We start from the raw sequence: 24,368 nt of genomic DNA on the forward strand, positions 1-24,368 counted from the left end.
GAGTTGGTGGGTGGTTCTCTTGCTATCTTCCTCCTGCCTCTACTGCCGTTATTCCAGATGATGAAGACTCTCTGCCCCTGGATCCCAGAATGAGAATGATTTTGGAGCTGGAACAATGAATGTGTAGTATGAGTGATAAATAAGCCATCGCAACTTTAAACTTCTTAAATTTTGGAGTTCTTAGTTCCTATGATAAACCATAGCCTATTGTGACTAAAGAACCTTCAAAACTCTCTTTTTTGGTGTTATAAAATACAGATGCACATTGAATGCACAAGTAGTATATATGTTCAATCAGGACATTGAAAGTATCTATCTTGCTTGCTTTTATCAGATACTCTTTATTATTATTTTTCTTTAAATGTATTCAGTTTAGTAAAACTAAGTGGGAGATGATAAAGAATGAAAACATACTGTTTTCTAAATAATTTGAAGCAAGTTTATTTAGAAATAACCATGAAAACTTTTCTTCCTACTTAAGAACATATTAATGGCATAGAAATCAAGAAGCCTGATAGCAAGAATATTCTAGTGACTAAACCAGCAATTACAATCACTTAGAATTTGGTCAAGTAAAAGAATACAGGTTAAAACAGTAACTGAACTAAAAGCACAATGATCTGTTAGCCGAAGAAAAAGTCATCAAGCTAAAGTTGACGTTTCTTTACAAAGCTATCTGGAAATATGCTGGGGTGACAATTCAGCATGATCTTCTAATAAATGGAGATTGCCAAGTCCCAACGGAAGAACAAGCTGGTTGGAAATTGCTGTATCTGTAGGGAACAGGTTGAAAACTATTAGACACCTAGTCCAGGGGTCTGAAGCTTCTAGACACATAACCTAGAGGTTGGCAGTCAGAGGATAGATATCTCAAAGGATGGCAGGTGCTGGATGCAAAATTCAGTGGTCGATACCCACAGAAGATGAGTTCTGTGGCTGACAACCCTAAGAGTGGTGGTTCTGGGGGTGGCAACTAATGGGCAAATAGTTCTGAGGTCTATTATACACTGTTGGTTGACAGGAACTGGAGAGGTAAGAAATGATGGGAAAACAACTGGTTGCTCTGCAAGGCCTGGAGACACAGTAAGTAGTGGAAGGGTAGCCAGAAATTTCACAGGTTGTGGGCACACAGCTGGATGGTTGGTAGCTGGAAGCTTTACTGCATGTCTCTGGGAAGTTTCCAGAAGCCCCATTCTGTTTTGGCTGAGCAAGCAAACAGCATCACCACAGTTCACACTGGTAGAGTAGAGAGTTGTAGATAAGGTAACAGGAGCATGACGGTAACTCCCAAGAGACCAGCAGTTATAGTTCTCAGAACAGCAGATGTTGGATGACAAGGTAGAATCTGAAGTAAGGCTTTCAGATAAGAAGCAAAGAGCAGCTTGTCTAAATCTATGTGAAACTAGACCAGATTGCTTATATACCTTGGTGGATATATACTTGGATTCTCCTCCTCTCCATATTTGACATCAATTTACATCATAACATTTTATTAGTTCGCTGTTGTGCTGCCTATGAAAATGACTTGCCACCCATCCATAAAATAAGTCCAGTTTGCATCTTCTATATATCTGCCTTCCTAATCTTTGCCCTGTTTATCAGACTTGAGAATGTATGACATAATCACCTTTGTATTTTATCTGCTTTTTTTCTTTTCCTACCCGTCAATAATGCTTGATTACAAGGAGCCCATTTGAATGGATGTTTATCTTAGTCATTATCTACAAGGAACAACATAGTTAGGAAGGCATAGTGTTCATCTTTGAAGAGACTTAGTGTTGCAATACTTGGAGGAAGTGTTGATATACTAAAATAGTTCCTACATATGAGAACTTACCAGATTTGCCAGATGGAAAATATCATACTATTCCCTATTTTTAAGCTTAGCTGAGAATTTAATCGTGTGATGTTATTCTCTGTATATTTCTCCTGACAGTGAATTTTATGTAAGCATCTTAGAGTACATTTTAAAGAACTCCACCCTGACAACTTGAAATTTTTCATATTTAAATGTTGAGTTTGATTTCCAAAGACTTGAGGAGATGTATGTGATATTTTTACTTGGTAACATTGATTACATACTTGCTTTTACTAGTAAAAATGTCATACATTTCTATTGGTGGCATTCAACTAAGTGGATAAACATGATATTGTCGGGGGAAGAGGGAGAATCTCCCTCTGCCCTTTCCCTTAAGGTTCTTCTGGCTGGCCAAATAATCAACAAGACAGGTTAGCAGGAGAAAATAATACCAAGTTTAATAACATGTATACATGGGAGAAAGCAGGGACACTGCGTTTCTCCACACAATAGCAGAAATTCTCGTCTTAAATATCATTTTCAGCCAATGACAAAGGAGGATTTTGGGGGTGGGGGAAGTCAGTTACAGGAGATTACCACTAAAGCACAGTAAACAAGAGTAAGGTTTATTATATAGCCCCAAGGCCTCATCTTCCACATTGATAAGTTACTAGAAATGAGCTCACCCCCACTTTTTCTCAATACAGAGAGGGAGATACCTTTACAAATGGAGACTTCCCTTGTAAATGATTGTCTGACAACTCCTCGCAAGGCCATCCAAAGAATGTGGCCAGAGAGACAGGACTCCCAATAAGATGGGCTTGTTGGTGCCTTTTCTATTGTAACCTCTATCCTAAATTATCTTTTATAGCAGTCATGATAATAACCCCTTCCTAAAACAGATTTTTGGTTTTAAATTCTTTAGGCAGTTTGGGAGGGGAAACTCAAATATTTTTCCTGAGCTCTCTGAGTCCTTATTGTCTTCAGCTCGAAATAATCCGCATACCAGAGTGGTGCTTCCTGGGGCAGCTTGCCCTGAGCACCATCAATATCAAAAACTATAGGCTTGTGCACTAGCATTCTTGAACTAATGAATATCTTTCCCCAAGATAATTTACTAAGATGCTTCGGTCATCATGCAATTAAAGTGAGCAAGAATTAAGAAAAATTTTAATAACACATGAAGAAAGATGTCTGAAAAATTCATACTTGCATACCACAGAAGGAAAAAGCTCTGGGCCTTATTTTGAATTCTCCCCCAAAGAAGTGAGTTAATGTTTACAGATATCTATTTCCTGGAGTCCGTAGTTTTCAAAATAACTCTTTTCAAATGCTTCCCAAGTTGTCAAAGATGATGTAGTTGGGAATGAGTGGAGGAGAGTAAAGATTCTAAGCAGCCACTTGGCATCTGAAAGTAAGGATTGATAATCCTTTTTGGTGTATGCTTTCCTATTGCACAAAGTTCTAGTTCCTTTGAGGAACACGGCCTTAGGGAGTGACATCAGTAGCCATGAAGTCACTTCCCCTCTGCAGAATCTTCTTTTCCTACCCATGCCCATTGTCTCTATATTATCCATCGAAGAATCTAGAAGGCTGATGCATTTTTTCCTGAAGAAAGATATTAAAATATTTTTATAGAGCTTTTTAAGTAAAAGTGAAGAGAAATCATACCCCCATAAAGCATGCACAAAGTGGGGGGTAAGCACACTTGTGATATATATTTTTTGATATTTTATTTATTTATTTTTTAAAAGTCACGAAAAACATGACAATTGGTGCAGATGGAATGTAAAGTCTGAATTTCACCTTTTTTTGTTTCAGGTAGTGGAAGAAAAAATATTTGACATCCCACATGGAGAATTTTCAGTCACTGTACCACATTCTTACTCAGAGAAAGCCTCAGATCACTTCACATCAGTGTGAGGCCTGTTCCTTGTAGAAAACAACAGAAGAGATTGGAGTCATCGAGAGTTGAGAGTTGGAGAAATCTATTTGACAATTTTCCCATCTCCTCTAAGAACTTTAAGCCCTCCAGATAAATGAAACCTCTCATACTCTTATACGCTTCCAAAGAAGATTCCTCCTCTCACGGTGATAACTCCCAACCAAAATAGTTTTTCGCGTGTGCAATGCCTAAATTCTTCATGATTTAATTCAAGATTCTCTTCACTTCTTTTGTTCTTTGAAACAAAAGTTTCAAAACAAGTGATAACTAACCAGCCTATAAAATCTCTTCTTTGGCATGTGGGCATGCTACATATGAGTTTCAAAAAGAAAACAAACAGTATTTTTTTTTAGTCCATAGTGAAAATAGATTGATCTCCATAGAAGTGATAACTCTAGCCTCCACCGTTGAGGCTGGAGTTATCAAGCTAAATATGATCCCACCATTAATCATCAGTAATTAAAATGTAAGTTAGATGCAGGACATGTAAATGAGAGAAGCCTGGTATCATGGACCATTTATCACGTCTTTATGACAAACATAGGAAAGGCCCAATACACATACCTAGCTGATGTGTCCTTATTTATTATTTGTAGTTCTATTTATAACTCTGCCCAGTGTCTACGGAGACCTTTAAGTTTGTTACATCTCCATGTATCTGCCTGGCCCAATAGCCCAAGATAAAAAAACAAAAAAACTACTGAGAAGTTATATCTTTTGTTAGAGATGATTGGTTGAGGTTATGATGAAATTAACCCAAATCATGAAAATCACATCTGAAAGTTTGTGATATTTTCATTCTCACATGCTGGTTAACACTTTTAATTAATTAACTAAATCTTATTTAGAGTCCATAAGTCTAATACGTTCTCCATATTTTCATTAGAGTTTTTTGTAAAGCACAGATTTCTATGACTCTATGACTTTCCTACATGATAAAGTCCACACTTCTGAACAAGATTCATAGGGTTTTCAATATCTGGAAGCGAGATGTGTTTTCACCCTCTCTCTGTTATCCTACTCCAGAATCCTCATGTTTAAGTTTCATTTAAATATTCAAAATGTCTTAAAACCCAGCTTTTTCCATCTCAGAGACTGCACAAGCTTCTCCCCTTCTGGAACACCCTTCCTTGTTGTGCCTCCTGGGAATGATTGTGCATTCATTACAGCAGGTCAAGAATCACTGTCTCAGAGACACTTTCTGCATCTCTTTACTCATGTCCATGCATGATGCCCTAAACATTCCATTTGATTTTCTCCATATTAATATAGAAGTTGAAAGTCATTTTTACATGGGCCAAATCGTCCTGGTTGTGTGTAGAGATAGGCAAGAAATCCACTTTGTCAATTCCTCATTCATCCTTTCTTAGAAATACTATGACTTTCTTCATATTGATCCCAACATGGAAATTTGGAATATCTTTGTTCTTGTCATATGTATATCAACTTGGCCCAGAATAAGCAATGCTCACTCAAGGCTTTAGTAGCACTATCCATTATGTCATCATATTTTAAACATCTAATAATTCCAATGTATACAGTAGGCAAATAATATGAACTATGAGCCATATCTGGAAGGTGAGTGCTCTGTAAGACCATTTTCTCTATTTTGTTTTCCTTTTTTCTTTTTCCTTCCTCTATAGAACTTTATTCATAAATTAATTAATGCATTTACACTTGATATTGAATCTATTTGTTTAAAGCCTCTCTAGCCTATAAGTCTTTGACCTCCATGAGGTCGAGACTATATCTTATTCATATCAACATCACCAGTTGTGTTTCTTGAACAATGTAGGTGATTAATAAAAGTTTTTGAATGTTTAATAAATTAAATGTGTGTTTTTTTTACTACACCCAGTGGTGTAGCAGTTAAGTTAATGCGTTCCACTTTGGCAGCCCGGGGTTTGCCAGTTTGGATCCTGGGCATGGACCTACTTATTGCTCACCAAGCCATGCTGAGGTGGCATCCCACATAGAAGAACTAGAAGGACCTACAACTAGGATATACAACTCTGTACTGGGGCTTTGGGGAGAGCAAAGAAAAAAAAGAGGAAGATTGGCAACAGATATTAGCTTAGGGCCAATCTTCCTGAAAATAAATGAACAAACAAACAACAACAAAAAAAACACAGATGCCTGTTTGATATCTTGCCTTTGATGATTTTTCTTTCTTTATTGGCCACTCAAATTTAGCGTCCACAGTGGAGGTCTTGATTTCATTCCTCAAAATATTCTCTCATATGCTTTCCCATGTTCATAAGTAAAAAATTATCTACCTGGTTTCTTAAGCCAGGGATCAGCATATCAATCTTGATTCTTATTTTCCCTACTACATGTAAACAATAAGAAAGTACTAACTTTCTTTCTTCTATGTATATCTCAAATGTATCTGCTTCTATTCATTTGTGCTATCTTATCTTAAGTTCCTCCAAGCTGTCATCATTTTCACAACTACACAACTTACCTATCTGCATTCATTCTTTATCCTTTTAATTTGTTCTGTATACTATGGTCAGAGTAATATTTATTTATTCATTTTCTAATGCTCTTCCTTTCTTTATGTAGATCCAAATATCTGACCTATATATTTTTCTTCATTCCAAAGGATTTCTTTTATTTCTTACAAAAGTGGTCTAGTGGTGATGAATTCCCTCAATTTTTGTGTATCTGAGAAAGTCTCTATTTCACCTTCATTTTTGAAAGATAATTTCACTGGATACCGAATTCTAGGTTGCTAGGTTTTTCTTTCGATACTTTAAATATTTCACTCCAACATCTTGCTTGCATGGTGTCTGAAGAGAAGTCTCATGAAATTCTTATTCTTGTTCCTCTTAAAGGTACGGTGTTTTACTTCTCCTTGGCCTCTTTTCAAGATTATTATCTTTTCTTTGATTTCTGCAGGTTGACTATAATATGCTTAAGTTGTGGATATTTTGGCATTTATCTTGATTGTATTCTCTGAGCTCCCTTGATCTGTGGTTTGATGTCTATTACCAATTTGGGGGAATTCTAAGTCATTACTGCTTGACATATTTCTTCTGTTTCTTTCTCTCCTTCTTCTTCTAGTATTCCCATTATATGTATGTTACACTTTTTGTAATCATTCCACAGTGACTACTTCCAAACTCTTTACAAGCTGAACTGGAAAATGGAAGTCCAGAATAATACTTTTAGAACCAGAAAATGTCATTCTCTTATGTAAAACCTTAACAAGCTTTATATTTCCTGAGAATAAAATGAAAAATATATATTCCAAGACCTTGAATAATCTGGGCCTTGTCTACTTCACGGTCTCATCTCATTCTATTCTCCTCTTGTTCCTCGACACACTAGCCACATCCATCTCCTTTCAGTTTCTTGAATTTACCAAACTCTTTTCAACCACTGGGCCTGGTACATTTAGCTTCCTAGACCTTCACTCTGCTTCCCTCTGCTCTTTGTACAGCTGTTTTCTTTTCATCTTTCAGATCTAAAGATTTTAGTACTCAGAGAGGACTCCACAGTCCATCCTATCTCATTTGCAGCCCCTCTATCCAACTTTCATATTCTCTATAACTAAACTTATTTCCTTTATGATACCGGTTATGAGTTCTAGTTATACCTTCAACTATTTATTTTTAAGTTTATTGATCATCTACTTTACTAGATGTCAAAGTCCATGAGAACATGAATCAGTTCTATTTGCTCACTGTGGTATTACAGTAAATAAAATAGTGTTGGTCATATATTAGTTATTCAATAGACATGTTTTGAATGCAGCAATGAATGGAGATAGTTATCTTTTTTTTAAAAAAACTCTCTAACTTACTTTATATATCTATAGAACTGAAAAAATAATTGATATGAGTAATTGATTCAGATGCCATGTGTATGGACAAAACAAAGTGATCTGAATGTCATAGGCACTGAGTAAAGCTTCCCAGGACAGAGGTTTCCAGTAAATTGAAAGGTATTTCACAATTGAAAATGTGCTTTTTATATTTATTATCTAATCACATTTTCCCATATTGGTTTATATGTTGTATATGTGAAGGGAAGGAATCATTTCAAAATGGATGGATGATAAAAGTAGTGACATATTTCCTATGTTTACAAAGCATATTTATTTTTCCTATAGACTGCAAGCTAGGGCCGGCCCCGTGGCTTAGCAGTTAAGTGCACACACTCCGCTACCGGTGGCCCGGGTTTGGATCCTGGGCGTGCACCGACGCACTGCTTCTCCAGCCATGCTGGGGCTGCATCCCACATACAGCAACTAGAAGGGTGTGCAACTATGACATACAACTATCTACTGGGGCTTTGGGGAAAAGAAAGGGAGGAGGATTGGCAATAGATGTTAGCTCAGAGCTGGTCTTCCTCAGCAAAAAGAGGAGGATTGGCATGGATGTTAGCTCAGGGCTGATCTTCCTCACAAAAAAAAAAAGACTTTAGACTGCAAGCTATTCAATTATGTTGAATTTCAATCCTTAGTACTCTAACGATTTGATTTTTTTCCTATTTTTTTTCTCTTTGGGTACCAGCAACAGAATCGAAATTCACTGATATATAAAACTCTGTCCACAGAGTACTGTTAGCGTTCAGCTACATATAAAAAGGTAAATAGCATTGTTTTGAATTAAAATTTGGACTCTCTCACTCATAAGTAATGAGATTTTAGGCAAGAAGTTGAACAACACTGAGCTGGTTTCTTCATCAGTAAGACAGAGGTAAGACCTCTCAACTGTGAGAAAGATTAGGGTTAACATCTATAAAATGCCTGGTACTGGAAATGTGGAATAAATTATACATCTATTTTCTATAATTTTCCTTCAGGGATTGACATACAGCAGATGTGAAATATTTGAAAATCAAGTAAATGGTTGTAAAACAGGACATAAGTTCTAGAACAGATAGATGTGGATTTGAATTGCAACTATTCCTTGAAACCTAATATGTGTTTTTTTGTTAGGCAACTTGTTTGATTTTTCTGGACCTAAGTCTTCTTGCTTGTAAAAACAAGAAGATAATGATAATTTTGGTATAAGAGAGAGATGATAAGGATTATCGTGGTAATATAAAGAAGTGACTGACATGTAGTAGTTGTTCTCCATGCTCCCCATGCAATAATAAATATTTATGTCAGCACTAATCAAAATCAAGCCATAGTGCTTGGTTATGGAAATCAAATTGATTTGGCAAAAGGTCATATTAGTGAGATATGACAGTTTTAGGTTGAGACGAGCAGCTGAGAAACTGAAATTTGAAAAATAGTAATTTTAGGAAATAGGACTATAGTCCTTTAGTTACAGTGCAAGTTGAAAACAATACTGAACAAAAGAAGATTTGGTAAACTGAAGCAAAGGCATCAAATATCTGAATTCTGCAAAACAAATAAAGTTGCATTTTTCACAGTTGTAGGTTGGAACTCTAGATATAATGTGGCAGTAGGTGGGGATTTTCTTTTTCTGTGCATTAGAAAAATGCATTCTAGACTATTAGATCCTCTACCAATTTTATGTCGCCCTCTTCTTCCTGGACACAGGATTGTATTATATCTAACAGCCCCTCTTGTGGTTATGTAAGGCCACGGGGCTGAGTTCCATACTTAGCTAAAGTGGAATTCAACTCCTCGGGCCATCTTGGTAGTCACATCTTAAAGAGCCAAGTCTCTGTCAGTTAATCTCTAAATGACTGTCGGGAAGAGGGCTTCCCTGCTGATCTCTTTCTTTCTCCACTATTGTTAGAAGAACAAGGATATGTTTAAACTATTATACATTTGATAGCTTATTTGTTACAACACAGCTCTAACTAGTAAATTTCCTGTTACCTGAAAGATCCTAATGCCAAACCCCAAATACAGCCAAGTACTGCATGAACACTTCGACAGTCAACAAGTCATGTTGCTCAATATACTTTAATATTTTTGTACAGATGCTTTTAATGAATCATTTTATTCATCTCTGGACAATTTCTATATTCTCCATAATTAATCCAGAGTACAAAAATCATCAACGTTGCGTAAAGCAATTGACATAACCCAAAGGAATAACTAGACATAAAATTAGGTACACAAAAATGATACCAACGAAAAACACGATTTGTATGTCAAGCTGTATATTAGTTAGGAAGAAAATGGGGGAAAAGAATTTCATCCAGGTTGAAACACATCAATTTTTTTTATAAGAGTGAGTGATAGGAATGCATAAAACAAAGAGAAGGGTCTCATTGAGGAGATTTAGTTTAGAATTACACGAGATAACATAACCCATACAGAATAAGAAGAGCCATTGATGTGAAGCTGAATGAGCTCTCAAGGACAGCAAGTATGAAGTTGTTTCCAGCTATTCATCATGATCTTTAATAAAGATACTACCAGTTTCTCAAAGAAGAAGAGTATGGCTGAAAATCACTATATGTATAGTTTATGGATCTGTAGCAGCTGGACATGTAGCTAAGAGATTGGCATCCATAGAGCAGGTGTCTCAGGGATTGATGATTTTAGGAAAGGTAGCTCAGGGGTTGATGGCCATAAGTCAGGTAGTTCAGTGGTTGACAGCCACAGGATCGGTAACTTGGAAGATAGCAGCTCAAAGGTTGTCTACAAGATGCAGGATGGCAGGAACTGGAACCACCAGATGTGATAGGAAGACAGCTATTTCCTTGATGGGATCTGAACACATCACAAACAATCAGAGAACAGCCAGAAGGGCTTCAGTCACTGCTCCCACAACTGGTTGGTTGGCAGCTCATGAGGTCTCCTCAGGCTCATGGCAGCTGTCATGGAGTTTGTTGCTGCCCAGGCTGCTACTAGGAGAACAGGGGGCATCTCCACAGCTCACCTCAGTGGAATACAGGGTTCTCGGTGAGGTGACAGGAGCATGGCAGGAATTCCCAAGGGAGTGAGAGCTGTAGTTTCTGGAGCAGCAATTCTTGTAAGACATGGTGGAGTTAGAAGGTCAGGTCTTGCTTAAATTGCAAAGAGCAGGTTGCTAAAGTGTGATTGTTACCTGCTGGACCTAACATTAATATATCTTGGCTGCTGGGTGTAGGTTCCCTCTACAGCCCATCCTCTTGTTCATATCTCAGAACCATTTCTAGGATATCTCATTAGGGTAGTTTTTATATGTCTACCAAGCAGTTATCCCTCCAACCTATAAAATATGTATTATCAATATCACAGCCTTCAGATAACTGTCATTCTTCTTTTCCTTGTTCAATCTCTCTCACAGTATAGGTCAACTGCTTGTTTTAGAATCATGTTTGTTTATAAGCCTTGACAATTCCTTGAAGTTGCTATTAAAAATCCAACAAATGGATTCACATAATTAGAGAGAATTCATTTATGGCTATTTTTTCCATAAGACCAAATTATGTATATGTAAACACAATATTTTTCAAAGTGATAAATGTTGAAAATTCTTAATTTGGGAATTAAAACATTTCACATTCTTTGGAGATACAGCCTAAATTCAAAATCTAGCTAATCTTCTGGGAAACTTGGCATGCATAGCATATTCAGGTGTATCTTTCCCAGTGAAGAATGGTGACCTGGAAAGCTTTGACAATCTTTGCTAAGATCCACACCCAACAAGACTGTGTGTCGCTGTTCTGTCTTTTATTATCATGAAACTGAAGGTGTTAGCACACATATTTCGATAGATGCTATAGAAAAAAAAGGAGGTCGTATCTCCTTGGATGTTTATCTAAGCGAATTTCAGCATATTATTGCACATATAAAGAGTTTATTTTTTATAACCTGTTTCCATATTATTATTTTTCAGTAAGTATCTTCTATCCATAAATGCTTTTAGAATAATTTGTATTTTTCTGACTTTTTAATTGAGAAAGGCAACCTAATTAGTATTGAGTTGTTTTCTAAAGCTTTATTTGTCTGTGATTATTTGGAATCATAATGTATTTATACGTGGAAAGGAAATGGAAATCCCTAGACTAGTCTGCCAAAAAAAAAAAAGATGTTTTGGGACCGGCCAGTTGGCACAAGCAGTTAAGTGCGTGTGCTCCGCTGTGGTGGCCTGGGGTTCACCGGTTCGGATCCTGGGCGTGCACCAATGCACTGCTTGTCAAGCCATGCTGTGGTGGCGTCCCATTTAAAGTGGAGGAAGATGGGCATGGATGTTAGCCCAGGGCCAGTCTTCCTCAGCAAAAAGAGGAGGATTGGCAGATGTTAGCTCAGGGCCGATCTTACTCAAAAAAAAAAAAAAAAAGTTTTATCTTATAATGTTACTGAACTCTGTAACTCAATCTCGACCACGCTATTTGGATCAATGGACTTTCATGAGTTCCTTGAGAAGTTTCATTTAGGGAGACTACTTATATCACTGTGTCTCTGGAAACATGCTTTTGGATGTACATACTGAGGTGGGAAAATAACAGATCTTCTATAGAATAGTGTTCTTGCTCCCAGTTCTCAATATCAGAATCATCTTTCTGAACAGTGAAGCAAGAAGAGCTGGTGTATGCAGTCAGAGCAAATACAGCCGGAATTCATGATTTTGGCACCATCTAGTTATAATGGTCTCATATGTAACTTTTCTGAGTTTCACTTTCCTCGTATGCAAAATGGGCACATTAAACACCAATGCACTAATATCTTTCAGGATTTAATAAAAAAAAATATGTGAAAGGCCCTGATCATTGTCCACCTAGCACAAGCTGGATGAAGTGCGTTTGAGGTCCCTCTGACTGAGACGTGAGGCACAGCACTCATGGTCAAGGTGGATTTGACTGAGCAAGCTTTTTAGACTGCTGACACGCACTGACTTTTTAAACTGCAGCTTGTGGAAAAGGCAAACCTTCCTCTAGAGAGGAGAGGCACTCCTCAGTCAAAAGTACACAAATAGCTAAGCTTTCCTAAAAATCTCTCGTCTGATTTATGAGAATTTAGTAACCAGAAGAGTCTTCTCCTCATTTGCGAAATCACGAAACATCCTTGCTGGTGTTGAGTACACATCTACTCCTGTGTATATATATTCAAAGATCACATTTATATGGAATCTCTATAATATTGGTAGCACATAAACACATTTTATGATCTTTGGGTAAACTGAAAATAGAGTGAGTCCGGTTGTAATTCTCTTTATTGAGTATGAGAGTATCAGTTGTGACTAACAACATACTCCACCCTCCTTACATTGATATTTACAGAGTTTTTTTTAAAGATGAAGCAATTTACCATTTAATCTAGAAAATAGGTACACAGGCAACATATCTTTTCTAATTCTGGAAAGTGATATTCCCTAATGACATGTGACCCTCAAACCAGTTAAGTTCCTAGATACACAAAAAAGTTCTCATGTCTTCATGATTGTTGCCGCAGAGTGGATTTACCCTTTAAGTTTATCAATAGCCAACAATGGAATTGTGCTGTTGTGCTAATGGGTGGAGGATATGCTGGATTATTATTCCATGGGTAGGTGCCCACCATCAGATACCTATAGTATAACTAATTGGACTTTATTGTAAATGAGCAGTGTTTTTCCTTTTTATTATTCTGTGGGTACACAAGTCCATATTTAGTGAAATAAATAATGCTGCCTTGCCTCCAATATACTATATTTACAATTTTCTGTGTGGATAAAATATCACAAGTAATAAAAGAATATAAATGTTATCTCTAACAGAGATAACTCCCCACTATCTGTAACCTATTTAACTGCCTTCTAAGGCAAGTTTACTTACAAGGAGGTCAATTTATTCTTTTGAGCACGTTGATTAGTTTAGATCTAAGTTTGGGAGTGAGATTTGGAAAGGGCTGAATTTCTTTTCATTGGAGAATGAGAAGATTTGGGAGTTCTCAGAATCGATCCAATTAAGAGAGGAATGTGGAAATGAGAGCAGAGAAGCTGGTATGGGAAAGGGAAATGATGTATATACTGTGAAATGACCCATGATTTGACCAAACTTCACGGTAATACTATTAATGTACATCTTTTGGAAAGTAGTGATGGGCTGTGTATAGCTTCTGGGTGGATGTGAGTGAACTCGTGACAGCAGGAGCAGTAAGCAGACAGGACGATAATCCCCAGGGAATTAATAGAAGTAGCAGGATGGTGCAGGATTTTCATAGGCCATGGAAATGGCAAGGCTTAGAGTCAATTATGGCCAAATATGAGAGAGGACAAAATTCTGTCTTCTACTGTAGCTCGATCTGTATTTCACACCATGAATTTGTAAAGCTGAGAGAGAACCCAATAAATCACCTTGTTTGTTCATTTCATTCAGTCCTTTTTTTCTCTGTTTCATTCTGGATAGTTTCTATTGCTATGTCTTGAAATTTATGAATGGGTTCTTCTACAGTGTCTAATCTGTTAATGCCACTCAATGTGTTTTCCATTTCAGTCATTATAGCTTTCATGTCTGTAAGTTTCATTTGGGTTTTATTTATATCTTCCATTTCTCCATTGAACAAGGAACAGTTTTTCCTCTAGCTTCTTAAACATATGGAATATAGGTATACTAACTGGTTTAATATCCTTGTCTAATAATTCTATCATCTGTGCCATTGCTGGGTTAGTTTTGATTGACTTATTTTTCTTTTTTATTATAGGTCTTATTTTCCTGCTTCTGGCACGGCTGGTAATTTTTGTTGTATGCCAGAAATTATGATTTAACTTTTTGTGTGTTGTGTATTTTTGTATTCCTATAAATATTCTTGGGCTATGTTCTGCGCCACAGTTTAGTTACTTGGAAATAATTTGATCCTTTTAAGTCTTGCTTTTAAGCACTATTAAGTGTGACTAAAGCAGCACTTCATCTAGGGCTACTATTGTCCCAGCACCACGGGAAAACCCTTCTGAATTCTCCCCCAGTTTCCTACTCTGTCTAGTGTAAACTTGAACTATCCCCAGCCCTCTGTGAGCTCAGAATATTTATCTTCCGGTTTTGTTTTTTTTTTTTTTTTTGGTGAGGAAAATTAGCCCTGAGCTAACATCTCTTGCCAATTCTCCTCTTTTTGCTGAGGAAGATTGGCCCTGGGCTAACATCTGTGCCCATCTTCCTCTACTTTATGTGGGATGCTGCCACAGCATGGCTTGACAAGTGGTGCTCAGGTCCCCACCCGGGATCCAAACCGGCAAACCCTGTGCCACTGAAGCAGAGCGCGCGCACTTAACCGCTGCGCCACCAGGCCAGCCCGTCTCCTCCACTTCTTTCAGGTGGCTCTTTCTCCAGTCCCATGCAGTTTTCTTCCGTGCTTGCACTGATCGGTGAGATTCTGTAATGGCTTTGGGGGACCCTCTGCAGATCTCTGGAACTCTTTCTGTTTAACTGTCCCCTCTCTGTCTTTCAGAGATCACTGTCCTTCTTTTGTCCATCAGACATTTATTGTCCAATGTCCTAAAAAACCCACATTTCCATTATTTTGCCTAGTATTATGATTATTTTAGATGGAAGAATAAATCCTGTCCCTGTTACCCCATCTTAGCTGGAAGCAGAAGTCCAAATCATCTTATTTGAACCCTGATTTCATATAGATACATATCTAATACATAAAGAAAATCAATTTACCTTCTTTTTGAATACATTTAAATATAGACCTCATACTTTGTAGCCTATTATAGTGATATTTCTCCTTACTGTAAAGATCTTTTTTGTGCCCAACAATCACCATTCCTGTTTTACTTTGAGCATAAAGAACAATTTCTCAGGATATCTTTCGTGAAAAAGAAATAAATCAGGTTCTACTTTAGGCCAAAAAAAGCTTCTTTGACTTTTATACATGAAATATACATACATATAGATTACTCTCAAGCAGTTTGTTGGCTTTTTTTCCAAGTAAAACAAGTAGCAATACTCTACCAAGGGTCTCTTGAAGGCAGAATCTGAAAGGAATGTAACTTCTCAGCCTACAAACATTGAATTCCTTGTTAATACAATCCAGAATGATATTGCCATTGTATAATTCTACATATGCACTGTGTGGTCATCTATGTCCTTGAGATTTTTCTCTTCCTTTTTTATAAAGATTCCTATTCCATATGTCAAGCATGAAATCATATCAAGCATCAAAAACTGATAAGCAACTAGGATATAAGACTTGATGAGTCTTCCCTAAGCAACACTTCCTAAGACCAAATGCCAGTGCATCTGCAAGATTAAAATATGACATGCTCCTGTGGAATATATATATTCCTCCTGGAGAATACATGAGATGAAACTGGAGCATCTTCTCATGCCAGAGAGCAAGGAATGCTCAAAGTAAATGAAACAACTATGAGGGTATGTCAAAGAGACACAGGGGCCAACTGAAAGAGCTCTTCATGGCCAAAGCTGGAATAATTCAAGCAACAATATAAATAACATAATATTTGTGTTATTTATCCTAAAGTATAAAATATATAGCCATGTGTCCACGCTGATATAAATAAATCATTTTATAAATAATAAGTAGGGGAAAATAGACAAATCTTCTATGCAGAAGGATTCTAAATAATATACACAGGTGCTTCTCCCTTAAAGAAGTAAAGCATAACTTGCAGTTAAGTGTGGGCTACACACAGTGACTTCCTTTCAAACAGCACAGCATAGATGGGGGGAAACTAAGTACTTTACAGTGGCAAATGCTGACAAACACTATCTCAGCCAAGTGATCAAGGGTAACATCAATAATGATAAGTCATGCTGATTGTATGTACTCTCAATATGGAAATTTACCTCTGTGGTGTTTCTCCATAAAACCCATAATCCCACTCTAATTCTGAGAAAAGTATCAGGCAAATCCAAATTGAGGAACTTCTACAAAATTCCTGACCACTACACCTCAAAACTCTCAAGGGCATCAAAAACAAGGAAAATTTGAGAAACTATCACAGCTGAGAGTTGCCTAAGGAGACATGATGTCTAAATATAAGGTGATACCCTGAATGGGATCCTGGAATGTAAATAGAGCGTTAGGTAAAGCTAAGGAAATATGAACAAAATATGGACTTTAATTCACAATAATAAGTCAACATTTGTTCATTATTTGTGACAAATGTGAATATTAATGTAAGCTGTTATTAATGGGGGAACTAGGTATGGCGTATATAGAACTCTGTTTATTACCTTTATAACTTTCCTGTAAACCTAAAACAATTCTAAAAGAAAAGATTTATTTAAAACGCAAACCATGGGTTAAAATTTTTACTACTGAAAAATCAAATAAATTTGTTTATTTCACATTTTCATCAGTTTATGCCATAGGCTATTGGGACTTAACTTCTTTTGTCAAATAAGCTGCCATTTAATAATTTACATTTTGGTACCATGCAGGTGCCATTACAAAGCACTTTCTCATATTTGCCTCATTTAATTTTTGTAGCAGCTTTCCAAGGCAAGAAGGCAGGTTTGTTTTCCCAATGAGAAGATAAATTAAAAAATGTACTCAATTTATCCATGTCACAGAATTATTAAGAAGCAGAGCTGAGTGTATAAGCCAGCTCTTGTGACATCTTACCCAGCATTTCTTGGTATTTCCCTTAAGAACAACTAATCCATTGTTAAAAATGAGAATTTATTTTTCCTTTTTCTATGGTCAGAGAGCAAAAAAATATGTTACCACACTGCTTTTGAATGCTAAATAGCACCATTGTAGCCTGAAAAACAATGATGTTAATATACTTTCCTAAGTGAACCCCCATATATTACTCTATTCACCTTCTAATAATAAGAACTGGGTAATTGATTGTAGCTTTTCTTATACTTTATTTCTCAGGAAATGAAGCAAATCCAGTGAGCTTCATGGTGAGAATCCTTATTATTAAGCTCCCAACATACCACCAGGCAGGATCCAAGCAAAGAAGAATTCAATCTTTGTGACAATTCAGGGGTTCTATTTGTGATGAGTGGACAATAGATGTAACCACACCATTGGTAGGTGTATTTTAATGTCTTCAAGAGTTTGGGAAGCTATTACTTTAAAAAACACACGATTCCCTTCTTTTTAACTAATTATAGAAAACCAATACATTGCCAGAAAGTTTAAATGGGCCTCTTATGATATCACCTTGTAGCAACTCATATGATTAGTTTACCTGTACTAGTGAATAAAGCACTGAGAAAAATTTAACCCTTGGTAAGCAATATATACTCCTCTGTCAAATTATATTTCTATTTCAACCCCCAGAATGCATACTTTTCAGTAACTGGTACAATTAATTAATTCTAAAATACCACTTTGTATATAACATTAGCATATTTTTCCCAGTTGCAGAAGAGTTGATGGAATTTCAACACACACTAACTTATTCTGATGGATTTACACATATATTTTACTCAACAACCACTGACAACTCTTCCACGCCTACGTCACACCATGTTTAGCAGTTTTTATGCTTTTAATTACAGCGGCCTCTTGGAAACTCATCAACAAGATTACACCATTTTAATTACCTGCCATCTCTGAGAGCCATGATAAAAGGTGGAATAAACCCCAAGTACTGTCTTCCTCACCAGGAGTGAACCACCATTGAATGAGGTTTAACCCCTTTTAGTCCCATGTCCTTGAGAATCTCAGAATCAGGGTTTGAGAGTGGTTTTAATCAGAGTAGTTCATATATAATAAAAAAAAAAAAACTTAAGATGATCAACATCCAGAAGAATCCAAAGAAAATGATACAACACAGTACCTAGCACAATTTCGAAAGTCAACGAATAGTTACTGAATGAATCAATGAAGAAGTCACAAAATCACTCAGGTTATATTTGCCACTCTTTATCAAGTAGATAGAGCTCTCTCATTAATTAAAAACATCATAAATTCACTACAATAAATAAATGAATGTTAACAAAACCCATATTTACAGTATCTGAGAAAGCACATTTACTAGGAATTAAAACAAGTCTTTTCTTACATGCTGGAAGTCATGCAAACAAAACTGAGTTAGAGACTGTGCTGTCCAGGAGCATCTGGAAACAACTGATACAAAAAAACCCTCTGTATCTATCTAACTATCTATCTATGTATCTATCTATGTATCTATATATGTATGTGTGTATGTATGTATGTATGTATGTATGTATCTATCTATCTACCTACCTACCTATCTATCTGTCTGTATCTAAATATCATCTAGCTTATCTATCTATCTATCTATCTATCTATCTATCTATCTATCTCACCTATCTATCTCTCTATCTATCTTGAAAGAGTTTTATAAGAAGTGATAGATGGAGAGACATTTTTAGCAAGAAATCCCAATTCTAATGTTGATTCTGCTTAACCAAACTGACTGGAAAATATATGATGCCCAGTGCCCCAGAGAGGGCACAAGCTTTAGAAATTACCAGATACATAGGTCAGAGGACTAAAGTTACTGGACAATAAGGTTAGTGGTTGGCTGCTGCTATGCACCTAGTCAATATATGCCACAACAGGAGTCATAGATCAAAGGAAAGCCACTATCAGACGTATAGTTGAAGGACTAGAAGACACAGGAGAGGTGGTTCACGGGTGGCAACTGTTAATTGGGAACCTTAGACATCTGGTATATGTTGGTGAATGCCCTGAATTGCAGACACAGAAAGTAGCAGGAACAAAATCAGTTTCTGCAAGGTCTGGACACACGGCAATCAGTAGAAGGGCATCAAGAGGTTTCACAGTTGCTGGGCCCACAGTTGGCTGGTTGGCAGCTGGTGGGCTCACCACAGTGCTCTTGGCAGTAGTCCAGGAGCCAGACTGGCAACTACTGATTAAGCAGAGGGCACCTCCATAGAGCACTCTTCCAGAACAGAGAACTACAGATAAGGAAAAAGGAATACAGCAATGACTCCCAAAAGAGCAGGAGTTATCATTACTAGAGTCACAGTTGTTGAAAGACATGAAATTAACAGAGTGAGTTTCAGAAGAGTTATAGAGACTTTCTCAAATCTGATTGTCTCCTTCTAGGTAAATTTTCTGTATATCCTCACTGCACCCTGGCAGTTCCATACACACACTCACTTCTGTCTTGCTGAGATTTTTTGCTTGAGAGCATTCCATTAATAGTTGTTCAGATGCCAATGAAAATACCCTGCAACCTTCTCATAAAGTTTTACTTGTATTTTTCAAACACTCCTGTCCCAGATATTTACCCTCATTCTTCTTATTACTTCCAGCAGAGTGTCAGGGGCATAACTACCTGAAACGGAATTCATTCTCCAGGATATGGTGCAAGAGAGGAGGAAGAAGATAATAAATGTTTTTATCCATAAGTGGTAGATACAACATACCAAAGAATAGGCTAGTAGCTCACAAAGCAAGTATGACTCCTCCTCCTTGATGTTTTCACAATTCTGGTTATCAGCAAAATGAGAAAAACATACACAATGTGGTGGGATTTTATAAACTACACTCTTCAAAATAAAGTATTGCATTCATTCTAAAATTATTTCCAGATTATATCCACATGTAAATTCCCCCATTAAAAAAATACTGGTGTGTAAAATTGAAATTAATTGGAACGCTCAGTATCTGAGGTAAAGCATTTTCCAAAGGCCTGAGAGATTTTGCAAATGTTTCCATAGACCCCCATGACAACCGGTGAATTCACTAGGATTTACTGGTAGGCTGCTCATCTTTCTGCTTTATTTCTGTTTAATTTATGATTTCATAAAAAATTCTAACCTACTCAAATCACAATATGTTTTAAGGGCTTTTGATTCATGTTTCCAAATCCACAATTCTAATACAGTGCATGTGTGTCTTAGTCACCAAACTCTCAATACCATTGGATACTGCTACCATTACTTATTTTTGCCAAAATTGATATGGAAAATGGTATCTTAGTATTGATCTAATATGTATTTTTGGATGACTGATGAGGTTTCTTATTTTGGTGTATTTTCATTGATTATTTTACTTTCTAGTTTTTGGCTCTTGATTGTTACTTTTAACATCATTTGTTAAACATCTTATTAGTTGAGACCCTCTTCTAAGAACCCAGAAGAAAATGAGCATCTAGAAAAGCAGTTTAGATTGATTCTTTATTGCCAAACAAAAGTTTGCTTTGAAAAATATGAGGGGGTTTTAGGAAAAAAGATAAAGCAGATTCCTGGACCTATCACTTACAGGCGCATATTCAGAGAGTTGTAATTGAATCCAAGAGCCTGCTATACTTTGCAGATGCCTCTGCCAAGCTAAATTAGGGATCCACTGGACAAGAAAATCTCTTGGGCACCCATCAATTCTCAAAGCCTCTGATTAGCTATGCTTACATAAAATAAAAACAAACCCATTGTATTCTAGGAGATCTTAAGACAGAAATTCTTTTCCATTGAAAAGAGTTCATTGCCAGTGAAAACTCTCATGCAACTCTCGGCAAATTTTATGTTTTCAGGAAAATGTCTGCCAACCCCACACATATATCATATTGCTTTGACATTTGATGGACAGGTTGTAGAGTAACACATTGGATTAAAGCTTCATTAGCGTTCTGTTTCTAGAGGCCAAATCATTAACATGGTAACTAAACTGACTATTTAGAGATATAGAAGAATCAGTAGTATGGGTATCCCACAAATACATTGTAGTCAACACCTAGAATAATTCCCAGCATATAATAACAACTCAAAAACATTTATTGAATAAATAATGTTGAATGAATGCATTTAGAGATACAATTTTAAACGATGATATTAAATTGTACTCTCATCAACATGGTTTCAGATTCCAACACTGGGCAATTTTTTTTCCCTTTCAATGCCTCCCTCTCGGCTGTCTTTCTTTTTCTTCTTCTATTCTACCCTATCCCCGCACTACTGGAAAGGAAATAGAAATGTTGTGTTACTGCACTGTTTCATCCTAATAATAAATAGATTAATAGAGAATAAGTTTCTCTACAAGAAACAAGATGTCAAGTATGCTTTAAAATATAGAAATCTTTTCACCCTGCAGTCGAGAAAGTTCTGTAATCAACTCATGTTTGTATTACAGATATATCTTGCAGACCATCATCACCTCCAGAGATGCAGCTCATGCTGACTTGACAATACCAGATATTTATTAACCAATGAGAATTTCATAAAGCAAATGGAAAGTGACGTTCTATTTTAATGGAGAATGAAGGCTCATCAATACCACTGCTGTTAGCTCCAACAGGAACAGGTAACATGTTGTGTGGGCCACATAACATTTTCTCATTTGTTCTGTCTTTTCCATTGTGTAGTTAGATCTGACAAAGGTGTGTTTATATTAGGAACCAGAGGTGGTTTGTACTTGCGTGTGGAATTAAGAAGAATAGAAAAGTGGAGAGACAACAAAATATTGTTTTTTTTGTGTCCTGTCAATTGGCCTCTGAAACCACGGACCTTAAGTGCCTAAACAACGCTAAATTCCTCCTCTGAATGTTCTATCCACAATTCCTTGATAAGTAAATTCCATTTCTTTGGATCATGGAAATAAATAGATTTTAACCTTTTCAGTAAAGCTCTGGTTTGAATTCAGAAGAAAACCTAGTCTGCGTTTGATTCTGCTCACTTAAGTATGCCCTATATTACAATTCTTACAATCCTTCCTTTAATTTCTAAATAATTGCCAAAAGATGTGAATAGTCAAAGAATAAAATTTATTTTTAGATATTTTTTTTTCAGAGAATAGTAGTGTCTTTGGACTTTGGATGAGAAAATAAGACCATAGTAGAGAAAATATAAAGCTAAGACACCTGTGATCTAGTACTCACTGTGAGTTAGGAAACTTTACAAGTTCATGTTTATATTCAGCTGATTAGACTCAAGCAGATGTATCAAAAATGTTAACAGAGGGGCTGGCCGGGTGGTGTAGAGGTTAAGTTCATGTGCTCCGCTTCAGTGGCCCAAGGTTCGCAGGTTCGGATCTCAGGCACGCACCGACTCACTGCTTATCAAGCCATGCTGTGGCAGCATCCCATATCAAGCAGAGAATGATGGGCACAGATGTTAGCCCAGGGCCAATCTCCCTCAGCAAAAAAGGGGAGGATTGGCAACGGATGTTAGCTCAGGTCTAGTCTTCCTCACAAAAACAAAACAAAGAAACAAAAATGATAACAGAGACTTGTGCATAAGGAAGTATGAGCTCCTAGAACTGAATTTTCTATTGCTCTAAATTTTCACGTAGGCCTATTTTCTAGAATCATTTGAATGTAAAAATTTCTTTTAAAAAGGGGCATGTTAGGGGCTGGCCCGGTGGCGTAGCAGTTAAGTTCCAGTGCTCTGCTTCAGCAGCCCGGGGTTTGCAGACCTGGAGCCCAGGCGCAGACCTATACACCACTTATCAAGACATACTGTGGCAGGCGTCCCACATAAAATTGAGGAAGATGGGCACAGATGTTAGCTTAGGGCCAATCTTCCTCACCAAAAAAAAAAAAAGAAAGAAAAAGTAAAAAGGGGGACATGTTACATTTTGCTAAATAATTTGACATACACAGTGTGATAGAGCTGGCCCGTATGGCTGTAATTAAGAAAGCAAAACATACTATATTCAATATTGCATTCATCCACAGGTATAATTTAAAAAGCTTGACACTACTGTGTGTTCTGCAATAAAGATTAAATAATGATATGGTGTTTATTTTTACCTTCATATTTAGATGAATCTAGCATGAGACTTTAAAGAATTTATTAAGTAGGATTAAACACATTTTTTGAGGGACCATGGAGTTCAATGATCCTATGATTAGGTTAAATTGCTTTAGAAAGTATGTTTGGATTAGTTTTCTAATACTGAAAAAATTTCAGCACCTGATTGAAAGATCTATATAACAAATGTCCAGTTTGTAGCTGGATTCAGATGAGGGACTTTTATCAGAGTGATGTGTTTGATACTAGACTTCTGTATAGAGTGCTTTTCCTCAGTCCACTCTTGTTGGAATATGAACTTGGAAGATTTTTGTTAGTTTATCCAATAGACTCTCACTAGCAGCATTTTTTATGCATGACACATTATATATGTTCCTTGTGTGCAGTAAACTGCCTTCCCGTGACATCCTGGAGGCCCAGATGTCACATAAAGGGCATTTACACATTTGGAAAAGGTCACTGCTTTCTACAATATAAAATATCTGAGTATGCACAGGACATGGATGCTTCCATTAATCCACAGGATTTTTCCTAATTAATCCTACTTATCAAGCCAATTGCTAGATATTTCAGAGTATAAATAACCTCAGGTTGTATTTTTTAAGTAGATCTTTAGTTTTCATTTTTAGTTATTTCCCAGCACAAATTAGATAAGTAAGAGATGAAAAAAAAAACCTGCTTCCATTTTAATGCACAGCCCAAACTTTGAACACCTATATTCCCAATTAAAAATAGAAAAATGATTATGGTGAACATGTTAGCAATAATGAATATCCATTTATGACGCACGCTTGTTTGACCAAGGAAGTACATTAAAATATGCTGAGCAATTTCCTATACAAAAAGAGTAATGCAATCAGTAAAAAGGAACAGAAATATCCAAATAACCTGAGAGGAGAAAAGTTCTTGGACCTTGAACAAGGTCAAGAAAATAGTTAAGTACTTCTCTGATTGATATGTCAGAAAAGTGAAAGAATTAAGAATGTTTTCTTTTAAATATTTCTTTTGAAGCTTACACTTGGAGTTACTTTGATATCTCAATATGAATTTTTTCTTGTGATTTGTTAACTTCCAAAAAGTGAGCAAGATATTTGTAAGTTATTGGTTGAGTAGCTTTGT

General features: G+C 36.5%; 1 protein-coding gene across 1 annotated transcript; it reads right to left on the minus strand.

The window, feature by feature from the left end:
* Nucleotides 1-700: 700 nt before the first annotated feature.
* On the minus strand, nucleotides 701-10,663 carry LOC131423059 (keratin-associated protein 25-1). The gene is given in 3 exon segments (XM_058570614.1): nucleotides 701-936; nucleotides 939-1,203; nucleotides 10,562-10,663. Coding segments are annotated over 3 exon segments (603 nt in total).
* Nucleotides 10,664-24,368: the final 13,705 nt, after the last annotated feature.

Source organism: Diceros bicornis, chromosome 27, assembly GCF_020826845.1.
Source record: "Diceros bicornis minor isolate mBicDic1 chromosome 27, mDicBic1.mat.cur, whole genome shotgun sequence".
Taxonomy (NCBI): domain Eukaryota; kingdom Metazoa; phylum Chordata; class Mammalia; order Perissodactyla; family Rhinocerotidae; genus Diceros; species Diceros bicornis.